Consider the following 14,183-nt stretch of genomic DNA (forward strand, 5'->3'; position numbering starts at 1 on the left):
CTACAAATTAGCGACATCACCAACCAATCACAGACCATAACTACAGTGATAAAACCTTTAAAAATGTTGGGGTTTTTTTTGCCTTTTTTAAGTATTGGCAATAATGTCTCCCCGTAATCCATCATATTAAAAACAATATATGCATTTCATGTCGTATGGATGATTATTGATTAGTTTGTTGTTTTAAGTATCTGCTGGTGTCTTCTCTCCTGTTCCCGTTTTCTCTCTACAACGTTATTTTTTATTTTTAAGCAGTTTTGAGGCAAAAAGTGAAACTTTAAACTCTGCCAGTTACTCAACATTTTGTTGCTAGGCACCCAAAGTTGGGGGCGGGGCTGGAACGGCTTGTTACCAGCAGGTCGTTGCTAGGCAACCGAAGAGCCAGAGAGTGAGTTGATTCCACCAAGCTGGTTTAGCTAGGTGAGAGGTTGAACGGATCAATGCTTTCCTTTGCCTACGTCTCCCAGAATGCCGTGCGGTTCTGGATCAGAGTTCAGTCGATATTCTACATATTGAATATTCTATCAGCTGTATTGTCTATTGATATTGTTATTGATTTATTGTCCAGCCCTAACACATCATTTTCTTGTCTTATTGTCACATTTCCTGTTTTTTTTTCTTAAGCACAAAAACCAGAAAGTTTAGAAGGTTTTGTTCAGTAGCTGCCCGTCAGGAGAACGGGTCGTTCTGAAGTTTTCTCCTCTGCTAGCAAGGAGCGCTAATCATGTTTGGGCTTCAACTTCACATGGAAATCCATCCTGGTTTCCAGAGAAACACTCACATCCCAGGAAGAGACTGAAAGAATTGGAGTCAGGATGTGTTGAACTGGATCTGCAGAGCGATGGGGATCCGCGCTTGTTTCACTCGATCAGCCTGAGATGCTAAATGTTTTTATTTCCACCCAGTTTTGATCGCGCCTCACCCAGCTGTCCACACTGGGATAAATCTAAATATCCAGTGGGATCGCAGAACCTCCCTGCTCTAAACAGAAACCTGCCACCATCTTGTTTCTAAGCACCCATTCTGGTTCAGACTCATGACCTTTAACCTTTAACCTGCTAACTGATGCCTGTAGAGTCTGAGATGGAGCTCTTGGGAGTTTGGTAATTTCTCTGATGTTGGGCTGAATCTGTTGGAACTGCCATTCCTGGGAAGACTTCCGGTTGTTTGGAGATTACCTTTGACCCTTCCTAGCAGTGGTGACCAATGCTAACTAAAATGTTAGCTGCACTAACCCTAAAGCACCAACCCTAAGCATCAGTTCCACTAACAGGGGAAGCATTACACCAACATGGTATTTAGGGGAAGTTAACGCTACACCTACACCATACTTAGCAGAAGCTAACACTAAGTGCTAGGCTAATGTCATTACTAGCTGAACTAATGCTAATAATGCCTCCCCAGACGGACTGGAGTTGGACTAAACTAAACATGGTTGGTGTGATTTTAGAGCCGTCCTGATAATCGTATCGTCATTGAAGATTATCGGAGGAGGAAAACTGGAGTAAAGATTTTCCTGTGTGAACGAAGACTTGGCACAATAAACCTGGACGCTTCATTTAAAGTGTAGCTGGTTGGTTCAGGATGATTTATTTGTCTTTAGCTCAACTAAAGACAAGTTTACGTTTCTTCAAGAAACGTAAACTAAAACAGATTTCAGCAGATTTCTCTTTTGTCTTTGGCTGAAGACCAGGAGCCATTTTCCCGCTAGCGCTAGGCTAGCATGTTTGTTTTGGCTGTATTTACCCAGAATGCCCTGCGCTGTAGTCCATTCCTTGCTTCCCGTTCATTGGAACCGAACCAGAGTTCAGTTAGCATTCAGACTTTCCCAACGGAACCGGACTTTCCAGGCAAACGGACTGGAGTTGGATTAAAGCGGAGTAAACACGGCTGGTTTGAATCCGAACTTGGATTATCCTTGGAGTATTTATGACGATCTGGGCGTCATTTATGATTGTCAGAAGGGGAACGTCGGCGTAAACGTCTCGCTGTGCGAACTGGACATCAATCTGAACTCTCCATGTGAAGCTTAGCTGCTCGGTTTAGGATGTTTCTAAGGTTTGCAAATTGTGGGGATTTTTGCTGATGAATCATTTCAGGGTTTCTTCTTCTCTGAATTCCTGGTGAAAGGCGGTCCCTTCTCCTTCCTGAAGCTCCTCCTGGGTGGAGGAAGTGGGCTTTCTGGATGTCAGCTGCTGAGTGTGAAGGCAGATCCGCCATCCTCTCCTCGGCGGCGCAGCACCATCTGGTCGGCAGCTGAAATCCGTTAGGAACTTCCTGCTCTGCGCCGCGGCTCCAGGACGGTGAGCAGCGTTTCGGCCGCCTGCTTTCCTCCGTCTCTCCGTCGTTTCGTTGATAAGACGCTTCGGGTTGGCAGAGTGAGCCTCCAGGAACTCTGTCTGACTCTGATGGACAGTTTTTAGGTGGAAAAGGAGAAAAAGTTTTTAACACATATGGCTAAGATTAGTGAGTAAGCTCGAAGGCATTCAGCACTTTGCTTCGGCTCCATCTTTTTTTAAACTGTTTTCCAGCCGTAAAACTTCTCAGTTCACGACCAGAAAATGTGATTTCTGGATTTTTCTATCATGTTTTCTATTAATCTTTAGACTTTGCTGAACTTTGATCCAAACATTTACGTGTTTTCTCCAGTTTGAGAAGCTGGACTCCTGCAGCTGGTAAACATGGCAAAGCTTAGCAGCCTGGTGTTAACTTTGTGTGTGTGTGTGTGTGTGTGTGTGTGTGTGTGTGTGTGTGTGTGTGTGTGTGTTGGGGGTCAGAGGATCTCCCACTGGGATTCTGTTGAATCACCAGACAGGAAGCCATTAAAACCTGCTGTCAGTGAGAGCGGCCGATCCGTTTCCACGGTGATGAGATATCTGATGCTCCTCTTGATTCGACCTGAAGACGGTGAAACTGTGAGAGAAGCCGATCCGAGCGCAGCGGACCTGACGGATCAATCATGCAGGTTTCATTTTCGGGCTGAGATTTTGTGCCGATGCAGGAATGTCGACGTTCCTGCAGGAACGTCGACGTTCCGGCCTGAATGTCGACGTTCCGGCCTGAACGCCCTGCAGCTGATCGCAGGAACCTTCGGGCAGAGAGACGTTTTCACACCGCTTGAACTTTTCCCGTTTCCGTTTCATGTGGCGGAGCAACAGAAAGCAGATCTGGGAGAGGAGGGAAAACGACTCGCGGTTTGCAACATCTGGTTTGCATCAAACGCTTTAAGCTACAAAAGCTTTTTAAAATGAATTAATGTCAACGTGAAGCTGAATTGAAGTCTTAAAACATGATTTTTCTGTCTAAACCAAACGAAAACAAGGCGCAAAAGCTTTTAATGTTTCATATTCTTCAAATCAGAATGTTTGAGATCTGCTTAAAATAAAAAATTTAATTCAAAACCATTTAGAGATTTAAAGTGTTTCCACACCTGGTAGTCCAGTAGGCCCAGTTTGATCCAGAACCAGAACATCTGCTCCACCTCCAGCTGCTGTGGTTCTGAGTCAAACCAACCTGTTCCCCTCCTGGCCTGTGGGGGCGCTGCACCAACAACCACTGAAGGAAACCACACAAAAACCTCTGAAGACTCTGAGAGCAACTTCCTTCTTCACCAGATGGAAACAAGATGGAGGCGTCAGATTTTATGCGTCTTTGGTTAAAGACCATGAGCCGTTTCTCCTGCTAGCGCTGAGCTAACACGTTTGTTTTGGTTGTATTTACCCAGAATGCAGTGCACTGTAGTCCACTTCCTGTTTTTGGAGCAGTCTCTGGTCTGCTTGGCGTTTGTTAAAAAATGTTGACAAACAAAATCATTCCAAGGACCACAAACGGCCCCCGGGCCACAGGTTGGACCCCCTGTTCCTTCATGGCCAGTCGTGGAAAAGCGAAGCGTCGTTTTCCTGTTTCCTGTTTCCTGCTGTGTTTTTGACAGAAGTGGAGCAGTGAGTGGGCCGTGACGTTTTCAGTCACTCAGGAATATTGATCGTGGATCGGCGACCGCTGCGGCGCCGACGGCGGTTGTTTGTCCTTGTCGCTGGCGGGGGTGGGGTCAGAGGTCACATTCACATTTCTTCAAAGAAATGACTTGTTTTTTTAACAGAACTACAGTATAAATATTAATTTACTTACAACAAGGCAGTTTCCCATGTCAGAAGTAAATTTAGTAAAGTTGCTTGTAAGTTAGTTTGTTTGTTTTTTCAAGTGAACTAAGATATTTGACCTAGAAACAATCATCTTATCAATAAATAAGTTTGTTTTAAGTATTGTGAGCATTTATCAAATCATTTATTGCAATTAATTAAGATTTGCATCCATCATCGTCTCAATAAATTATAAAAAATGTCTACAAACTTATTAAACTGGGATTGTTTATGATTTTTCAGTATTGATCAATAAATACCAATAAAAATAGTTAAATATGGTAAATGTGAGCCTTTTAGTGACATAAATCACATTTCTTTATGTGATTATGTGAAGACTTGTTAAAAATGGTAATGTTTTGTGACATTATTGTTGTGCCATACGTTTACCTAAAAACAGAAACAAATATTCTTATTGTCACTTTTATCTCAGTAGTAAAACTTTAAGTCCATTTTAAGTTGATATTTCCTTAAAAAGTAGCTGAATGCTTGAAAATTCAACAATATTTAGAAATTATTAAATCAATCTCATTTATTGTGTTGAAAAACTGTTTTATTAATATGTTATAATAGAAACTAGACCATAAATACTTGGTGATTTTTAGTTTTGCAGTTTTAATTCTGATGTCATGAATGTTGTAAATAAGAGAAGTTTTGATTTTAAGAAACATTTTCTGTTTCTGTAGCAGCAGCTGCTGTTTTCTCACCAGGTTGCATGAAAACTTTCCTTCATGAATTAAACTTTTCCTGGAAGTTTCTCCGTCAGTAAACGTTACCTCACCGCTTGTTGTTGTTGTGATTCTGTTTGTTGATTTTACTCTGACTCTCGTCTCCTGCTGCTTTTTCCAGGTGGAGGATCGTTTCCACTATGAACCGCGCTTTCAACAGGAAGAAAGGTGAGCAGAACCGGCTCCTGACGGGTCAGCGGGCCGCGCTGGTTCCGGTCCGGCTCCTGACGGGTCAGCGGGCCGCGCTGGTTCCGGTCCGGCTCCTGACGGGTTTAATTTAGTGTTAGAAACTTTGACACGGAGAAAAGACTCGGTAGGATTCCCTGTCAGAGACTTGGGACTTGGTTTGCCAGATGAAGACTTGAGCTTTGACTTGGACTTGAAAGACTGAAATGGACTTGGAGACTTCACTTGGAAAGATTGACTTGTGAACTCGAGCAAATCTGATCGTTTGCATTTTGCTCCCCAAGCTGCATTTGTCCAGTTAATGGATCCTGCAGAGAAACAATGACTTTAATGATGAGCTTTTAACCAATCAGACGGCAGAGTGTCACATGACTGGGTTACACCTGGTCTGGCCAAAATTCAGATCATCAAAGATGAATTTCATATTAAAAATAGGTCAATAAAATGTTCAGTTAGTCAATAATCGTTCAGAACAAAACAAGCAGCAGCTTAGAAATGAAGCTGGATCTGAACCAGTGAGCAGAACCAGAACAGCTTCAGTCTCAGTGGACCAACACAGTCCTGGTGCTTTCATTGTGTTTCCCTCGGTGTGTGTGTGTGTGTGGGTGTGGGTGTGGGTGTGATTGCTCTGAGAGGACCATCATGTGACGCGAGCCGAGAGTCCAGAGCTGTAAACAAAGAGCGAGTCATCGCCTGAGCGTGTTTTTAGAAGCCCAGATGTGAGCGATCTCTGAGCCTCATGCTCCGCTTCCCAAACTCCCTGTTTCCCGTCGAACCAGGTGAGACGCCTTCATGGTTCTTCCCAACGCTGAGGGAGGGAAATTAGAAGAAAACTAACATCAATGCTGCTCAGAGGTCGATGAGCTTCACTTGTTCTGCAATCCAAAGAAACATCTTCCAGAAGGTTCTGGCTCCGACTTTCTACCTGCTCAACGAGGCTTTATTTCTGTCTGAATGTATTTTTATTCCCAGACAGAACCTGTATCTCCCAGTAACACCCTGCCACCTGCAGTGGTCCTGCTGGCGGCCCGCTAACGTTGTCTTGTGCATGATGGAGAGCCGTGCACAGCCAGCAAATTCATTCTGTGTCATTGATTGAGCGCTGCAGTGAATTAGTCTATTGGCTGCCACTTCCTGTGGCCCACAGACATAAACAATAAAAATGAATGCATTACAGTGAGGCGTTCCAGCTGCAAGAGCCGAACGCTATGCTAATATTGAACAGAGGTTTCTAGGAATGGTGGAATAGTCGGACAGAAATGATAAATTGTATCACCAAGCTGTGGTCCGACCTCTGGTTTAAGACAAAGACTTGAAGAGGTCACCAGATTTCTTCTAACATCAGTAGCTCCTTTTAAAGTACAAATATGTGCAAAATTGCAAATATTCAGCTAATGTCAGAAAAACATGATTTCAGTGTTTCCATTAAAGAAGAAACACAATTAAAACCACGTGAAAAAGTTTGTTCCACTTCCTGTCGTCTTCTTCATGGTTTCCACCAGTAGCAACATCCTGTTATTGATCATGAGACTCGAGTGATGTGGAAAAAAATGTTTCCATTTCAGTTTCACTAAATGAACCAATTTCAACACAACAAAAAAACCCGACTCATCTTAGATTTTTCTCCTAAATTGGTTTGTTTCCATTTAGCTAATTTATTTTTTAAATATCACATTATGCAGTTATTAGACAAAAAAGCAGCTATTTAAATTGAAATACTCCACACATAATCGTTGCCATGGCAACCGACTGACAACAACTCCAACAGAGCAGAGATTACGTAACTTCATCTCCTGCTCTCCCGATGATCTGTCAGAGTTGGTGTGTCAGTCGCATGTTTTAGTGTTAAATGCACCGAAATGCATCGAATTCTGCAGCACAGCTACGTGTTAAGATGTCAGAGTCAAGCTAGCATAGCTAGCATAGCCGATCTGCTTCCCGCTTTTTCTTCATTTTCTTAATCCAAACTTTTACTGACCTGTTAAATTACATAAAAACATTAGAAAAAACATTTTTGGGATTCTGTCAGTGTTTGTCTCATTTTTCCGACTGAAGCATAAACGAAGCTTTAGCTGCTGAATCTAACTTCCTGTTTGAGCTCATTGCCATGGTTACCAAGCACCTGACTAGGAGAAAGTTTGACGTCCATCAGGTCGAAGACCTGCACTGCCTGACTGGAACCAGACAGCGGCGCAGCGTCGTCGTCTCCTCCAGACTCAGACGTTTTACATGCCAGCAGTGTTTACGTTTTGGGATTCCTCATTAATTTACTAATGGAAACGTTGAAAGGCAGCGCCGCCGCAGCCAGGCGTGTTTTAAATTCTGTTAGCTTTGCTGTTTGGTTTTCATTAAAAGCTATAAAGTGTTTTTTTTCCATGTTGCTGGTAAGAAACGGTCCGTCTTCTCTGGTTAATTAGAGCAGGAACCCACAGGCGAAACGATGCAGGCGGAGTTCACACACTGCCAATACCCCAGGTGTGACTTTCAACAAAATCCAGTTTGTATTAAACAGTTTGGGGCTGAAATAATGAGCTGGTCCAGCCTAACGGTGATTTATTACTCCTGCATTCCAACATTTCTTACTTTAGCTTTAACTTTCTTTCTATTCATATGAAATATGTGAATGTTTTAACTTGATTAAACCTTTAAAACCTTCATTTTTCTGTCTCTTCAGTTGTGTTGGAAGAACTTCCGACTCTGCCGTTAGTTTCCTGTAAATGCTGGAGATTAGCCGCTGAAAGCAATCCAAATGTTGGAACCAAACGACACTAATTGACATTCAAATGAGGTTATCCACTTGGCCAACAGCGCCAGCCGATGTAAACAAGGTTATTAGCATTCCAGTGCAGCGGCGCGCTAGCATCGAGCCGCGTCATCGACGCCTCGCAGGTCTTGGCGACCCCAATCAACTTACACGAGTTCTGCTGCCCTGGGGTCGCAGCCATGCAGATTCTGTCCCGAGATTCATTACAGCCGTAATCAGCAGGAAATGAGGAGTGAAGAGAAATAATGGGAGGCTTGGACTAGGCCGTTAGTGACCTGTGACGACCTCTGATTCACGGCTCAGTTTCAGTCTGAAAGCAGTTCAATACAGCGAGCAAAATGGGAAAATTTATTCAAAATTATAGATATTAAGAAGGTTAACAACCCAAAGAGAAGAAATTAGATGTCTGATTAACTCCTGATGTGATAAAGTGAAATTAGAATGAAAAGTTTACACGTTACAATGCTAATGACTAGCATTGATGCTAAACAGTTTTTAATGTTTTTAGTGAATATTTCCCTCATAATTTCTCGAACATTAAAATAAACTGTTAGATTTTCATATTTAAATTTGTGAAAAATGTTAGCCTGTTAGCATGTCAAAGTATCTGAACTCATTTTCAGTTAAACCTTTTTCAAAGTATTTCATTAGCATATTAATGCTAGCATGTAAAACTGAAACGATTAAATGTGATTAATTGTTTCAGTTTTACTTTAATTCTGTTTAAATTAAGGTTTATAACGGGTTTTTGTCATCAAAGGAAGGTTCTGATTAATTTAAGTGAAATAATTTACACAAATCCGTCACTGATGGAAAAACACATTTTATTCTAATGTTTTGGAAATGTGGTACAAACGTTATTTTTGGAGTTATTATTTTAAATTAAATTTATATTTATATACAGTTTTGGATTAATGTTTGAATGTGTTGGTTTTTCAGCAAACTGACATTATTTTTACTCCATATAGTCTAATTAACGATTAATCGATCGTTCCAGTAATCGATTAATCACGATTAATCATTTCAGTCTTTAGACCTTTAGATTGTGTTTATATGAAGGTTTATAGTTTTAGTCGTCAGAAGCTTGTTTTAAATGACTTCTGAACATTTCTTTGCTGTTTCATCTAAACGTTAATGCGGCTAAATGAAGGGAAGTTAATTTAATATTTCTGCCTCCTCTGACGTTTTGCTTTGTGTTCTTTCAGACAAGTCGTGGATGCACACCCCAGAGGCTCTGGCCAAGCACTACATTCCCTACAATGCCAAGGTGAGACTGAAACCCTGAGAATCGTCGCCTCAGGTTTCTATAAGTAAAAACATGAAAGTTTTCTGAAAGTGATTTTCTTGTTCTTATGCTGTAAGCTGGTTTGTGATGCCAGCTGTTTACCTTGGTGCTGCAAAGTTTCTGGGAAACTTTTTAATAGTTTTAACCTTGATTGTTGGTTTTAATGAGATCTTCAGGGGTTGTTGACGTAAAACGCCTCAAATTTCTGCCTCAGCCAGCAACTTTCTGAGCAACTCCCTCTGTTATGCAACAAGTCGTCAACTTTTTAAAGAGCTCTCCGACTTCCTGGCTTTATTATTCTGACAAAGATTCCTCCTCTGGAGAGACGCGGGTTTCTGTGAAACTCTGAAAAGTAGCAGATTCTCAAAACTGCTGCAGCTGCTTTTCTGCAATAAAAAAAGGGGAAAAAAGCGTGGTGAACTGGCAAAAGAAACACCTTTCTGACATCAAAGCAGGTTGTCAGTTTCCTCTGATGAGTTCCCCGTCTGCTCAGATTTGCTGAGATCTGAGTGAAAACGCGATCATCGCAGAGGGAGTTTCAGGCAACGTAATGAGGACGCTGCCGAGCCGGTCCCTCCGGTTGGAAACCCTCCGGATCTCAAAACAAGCTGGCTTAACGATTAGCTGCTGAGACCAGAATGAGTCAGGAAGACGTTTTCTGTCTTTAATCGTTCTTTTGTTCATCAAGGAAGCAGCGTCTTTGTGTTTTTTTTAATCTTTGCTCATTTTGTCTTAATGGCACAACTGAAGCGCTTGGATCGCTTCCCTCCGTTAACCTCAGAGTTTCTTTTATTGCTTTGTGGAAGAAAAGCGGAGATGCAGCCGCTAATGACAGGATCTGGGTCAGCTGTTTCCCTGAAATGCTGCTCCCATTCTTAGCTAATAATGAGAAAAACGTAATTATTTGAAAAGTTAATGCTGAAAGGAGACATTTTGCTGCCTTTTGTCAAGGTGACACCATTTCTACAGACAATCTACTTAATGCAGCTGATTTGAGGTTAGATTTTTGCTTTAATCTACGTTTTCTGAGATTTTATTATTTATTGGGTTTTTAAGAGGGATGCTCCGATCAGGTCTTTTGCTGCCGATTCCGATCTCATGAGGCCGATTTCTGCCGATCACCCGGAATGGCTGTTAATTTTTTTGCTTTAGGCATATTTAAAATCTTTTTTTAATGTACATTCTTCAGCTTTAAGCAGACGTTAGGTGTGAGAGTTCACTGTCTGGTGCCACGTCTGTGAAATATCTCCACCAGTACCGGCGGTCCAACAGCGGGAGCAGAACCAGGTCTCAGCCTCCAAGACGTGACTTACTGTTCGGGTTATGAACGATCAGATAAATGACCTTTCAGGTCGTTAGTTAGCTTGTTGAAACCCAGCCTGACGGGATTTGAAGCCTGATTGGAAATCGTTGATGTTAAACGTCTTACATGCATATTTCAGGTGCATCTTATAACCTGAACGTGTTTCATATCTCCAGCGTCTCAGTGTCTAGACATCCGGCACTGTTTTCATTTTTAATGCGTCACTGAGACTTCTTATCTGCCGGTCCTGGACTCATCACAGCGCGGTTTGGCTCTCTTTGACCTCTTCGTATTTTGTTTGAGGAAGTAGTTTGAATAAATAATCTCGGCGTTCCTGCAGCGCCCCGGCGTTTCTCTGTCCTGAATTTAATCAGCTTCATGCTGTTTTGATGCAGCAGCCAGAGCTGCAGTCCAGTTTGTGCCTCTCAGCTTGTTGGGTGTTTTTATGAAATACCGGCGCTATCAGGATTGGAGCTGCTTCACCAGACCAGCCCCGATGTTTGTTGGCTCCTTTCCTTCTGCTTTCACCGCTGAAGCACAACGTGCAGCAAGTTCCCGCTGCCGTTCCTCTGAATTCTCAGCATGTAGAGAGAAGAAGAGCTGCAGGTTGGTTGGCTTTTCACAGAAAGACTTTCTAAAGATCTTTTTATTTCCCAAGAAAGAACAAAACAGGAGTGACAGCCTCAGCTTACTGCCGAGTTCAACAAAGGTCACTCTGAGCTGCTGGTGGTTTCAATTACGATTATTTCAGTAAAGCCTCCAGTTAGCCTCATCTAGTCCCCAGTTAGCCTCCTGTTAACTTCCACTTAGCCTCCAGCTAGTCTCCTGTTAGCCTCCAGTTAGCCTCCTGATAACTTCCACGTAGCCTCCAGCTAGTCTCCTGTTAGCCTCCAGTTAACTTCCACTTAGCCTCCATCTAGTCTCCTGTTAGCCTCCAGTTAGCCTCCTGTTAACTTCCAGTTAGCCTCCATCTAGTCTCCTGTTAGCCTCCAGTTAGCCTCCTGTTAACTTCCACTTAGCCTCCAGCTAGTCTTCTGTTAGCTTCCAGTTAGCCTCCAGCTAGTCTCCTGTTAGCTTCCAGTTAGCCTCCAGCTAGTCTCCTGTTAGCTTCCAGTTAGCCTCCTGTTAACTTCCAGTTAGCCTCCAGCTAGTCTTCTGTTGGCTTCCAGTTAGCCTCCTGTTAGCTTCCAGTTAGCCTCCAGCTAGTCTCCTGTTAGCCTCCTGTTAACTTCCACTTAGCCTCCAGCTAGTCTCCTGTTAGCTTCCTCCTAGCTCAGACTACAGAGCATCATAGCATTGTGCATTAGCACATGCTAATGACATGCAACTATAACATGGTGGTTCTGTCTAGATCTTTGTCTCAGAAGGTTTAGTTTTCTTCTAGAAGGTCTGGTCTTCACCTGGGCCTTTAACCGTCCCGTCTTGGTCTTGAAAAACGAGTTTCAGCTCCAGAGCACCATGTTGACCCCTCAGGTCATCAGAGACCTGCCTACAACCGGGAGTAAAGGTCATCAGGATCTTCTGAGCTCACTGGCTCTGGAACCAAATGTGGTTCTCTGGGATAATGAGAGGAAACATAATCGGTGTCTCACAGCTTCATGATCCTCTGCAGAAATGCAACATTCATCAGACATTTACAGGAAGAAATGTTTTAAAGTCTGTCCGGTCCAGAAAGCTCTATTGGAACCAGGAAGTGTCTCCAGAAAAGAAGCGAGTTGTTGATCATCAAAGTCACAGTCGGAGCTTTTCGTGTTAAATTAGTCACATTAAATGCTCTGCCCTCTCAGCGAGCCGATCAGCTCTCACTGCGGCGGCGCTCGAACTCTGCTTGAACTCGGCTCTTCGTTGTGTCATCTGAACGAACTCCTCGGGCCGGCCTGAGGTTGGAACGTGGACGGGAGGCCGGCTCGTTTTTCAGCCGCGTGAATCATTTGATGGATGAGCCTCGGAGCTCGATTCGCCTCCTCAAGCGTCCCCAATCGCCGCCCCACAATGCAACGGTCAAGAACGCGCGCTTCTATTTTCTATTCTGGGCCGCAGCACTCGCAGACATGACCGCCACTCTGCACAGAGTTCATTTGTCACGCCGAGGCAGAGCGCTGACACTTCTGCATAAAAGCTTCATCTGCTGTTTTCCAACAGCTTCACTTCTCAGAAACAATTTAAAATAAAACTGAATCAGATGCAAGATCTGCTAATTTGACACATAAATGATGGTCTTAACGCAGTAAATCCTGGTAAAAGTTATAAAGGAAGAGTTTATTTTTATGGCGGCAGAACATGGACACCCTTCCAAACATTGTTAGCGTTTGCAGAGGAAGACGGGATTAACAGTCAGGATTGACTCTAAATGTTGAAGACAATCCACGGCTGTTTGCTCTGCTCCGATGGCCCAACTCCTTATTTTGTTTTCTACAGCCTTTAAAGGAACAACACTAACATTTATGTAGCCTGATAAAGGAGCCGGCTGCACACGTTGAGCTCAGCGGGAGGAAAATGGCGCCATCTGTTGGAGAAAAAGCACAATACAGGATTCTTACGCTTTTTATAATAAATATTTTCGACAGTGTTTATTATCAGACAGCTGAAAACAGTAAAAACACATTTTATTGATCTATAGTTTCATTTGACAAGTTAAATCTTTACCACAGTGTTTATTAGGAAACATCAGATACAGCAAAGCATGTGCATTTTGACACGTTTGACTTTCTATACATTTACCATGCTGTGTTTGCAATGGTTGGCATCGCTAACTAAAATGTTAGCTATGCTAAACCTAAAGCACTAATCAGAAACATTAGTTAGCTAATGCTAACTTGCTATGCTAACACAGAATTTAGCAGGAGCTAATGCTAAAGCTAAAACACAGACAGTCTTTACTTCAATGGAGACAAATGGAAGAAATGAAAACTTATTTTCTGGTGACTTTTTATAAAGAAAGTCTTTTTAAAACTATTTCTAAACGGTTAAAAACAGTTCAACTGGATTGGATTGACCAAATCCAATAAAAAATAATTTATTAAAAATAAATATTGAAGACATTTTTCAACTTATTATCTTCGTCTGATTTTAAAACTACAGTGAAAATCTGAAAAACTTGCCTTATAAAACGCAGAAGAAACTTTTTCTCATTTTATCCAGGATCAGATGGAAAAATGCTGCTTTTGTGTTGCATAAAAAATGTTTTCTTCTCCTGCAGTTCCTGGGAAACACGGAGGTGGAAGCCCCGAAAGGCACCGAAGTCGTGAAGGATGCAGTGAGGAAGCTGAAGGTAACGCCCGGCGGCGGCAGCTCAAGGTGACCTGGGAGTTTTTCAGCTCCAGGTGTCGATGCCTGGAACTGCTGGATAAGCAGCGCAAGAAAACTCTGCTGGATGGATTATTCATCAGCATAATCAGCTCCGTCGCTGAAACACTTTGATATTTCTGTGTAAAACGCTAAAATAAACTGCAGCGGGTTCAGATCGTTAACTTCAGCTCAAATTAAGTCAAACTGGGGTGAGCTCCAAAATCTAGCTGGATGAGAGCCGTTACCAACAAAAACACGTTTACTTGATTTTTAGATGTAATCTGATAAAGAATAACTCAGAAACACTAAAGATGATCTATCATGCTGCCTTGAAGCGATTATGGCCTCTACAAAACATTTTTTCACAAAATCAAGAGTTTAGTCTGCTCAGTTCTGCCTGTCTTCAGCTGCAAGCAGATGCGTGATTATACAGCCGTACGTCTTTGAAAAGCAGAAGTGGCGCCTCCTGCACAACCAACAGGAATGCATC

At 42.6% G+C, this 14,183-nt stretch overlaps 1 protein-coding gene across 13 annotated transcripts in view; it reads left to right on the forward strand.

The window, feature by feature from the left end:
* Positions 1 to 14,183, forward strand: part of gulp1a (GULP PTB domain containing engulfment adaptor 1a) — a 63,042-nt gene that overhangs the window by 41,322 nt on the left and 7,537 nt on the right. For 11 of the 13 annotated variants that reach the window (XM_044131230.1, XM_044131231.1, XM_044131226.1 and 8 more), the window contains 3 exons: positions 4,989 to 5,035; positions 9,023 to 9,084; positions 13,605 to 13,676. In XM_044131230.1, coding sequence (XP_043987165.1) covers positions 4,989 to 5,035; positions 9,023 to 9,084; positions 13,605 to 13,676 — 181 coding nt within the window. Of the gene's footprint in view, positions 1 to 2,130; positions 2,304 to 4,988; positions 5,036 to 9,022; positions 9,085 to 13,604; positions 13,677 to 14,183 lie in introns of all 13 variants that reach the window. The other 2 variants (XM_044131233.1, XM_044131240.1) reach the window with 1 other exon arrangement.

This window comes from Gambusia affinis, linkage group LG11 (assembly GCF_019740435.1).
Source record: "Gambusia affinis linkage group LG11, SWU_Gaff_1.0, whole genome shotgun sequence".
Classification (NCBI taxonomy): domain Eukaryota; kingdom Metazoa; phylum Chordata; class Actinopteri; order Cyprinodontiformes; family Poeciliidae; genus Gambusia; species Gambusia affinis.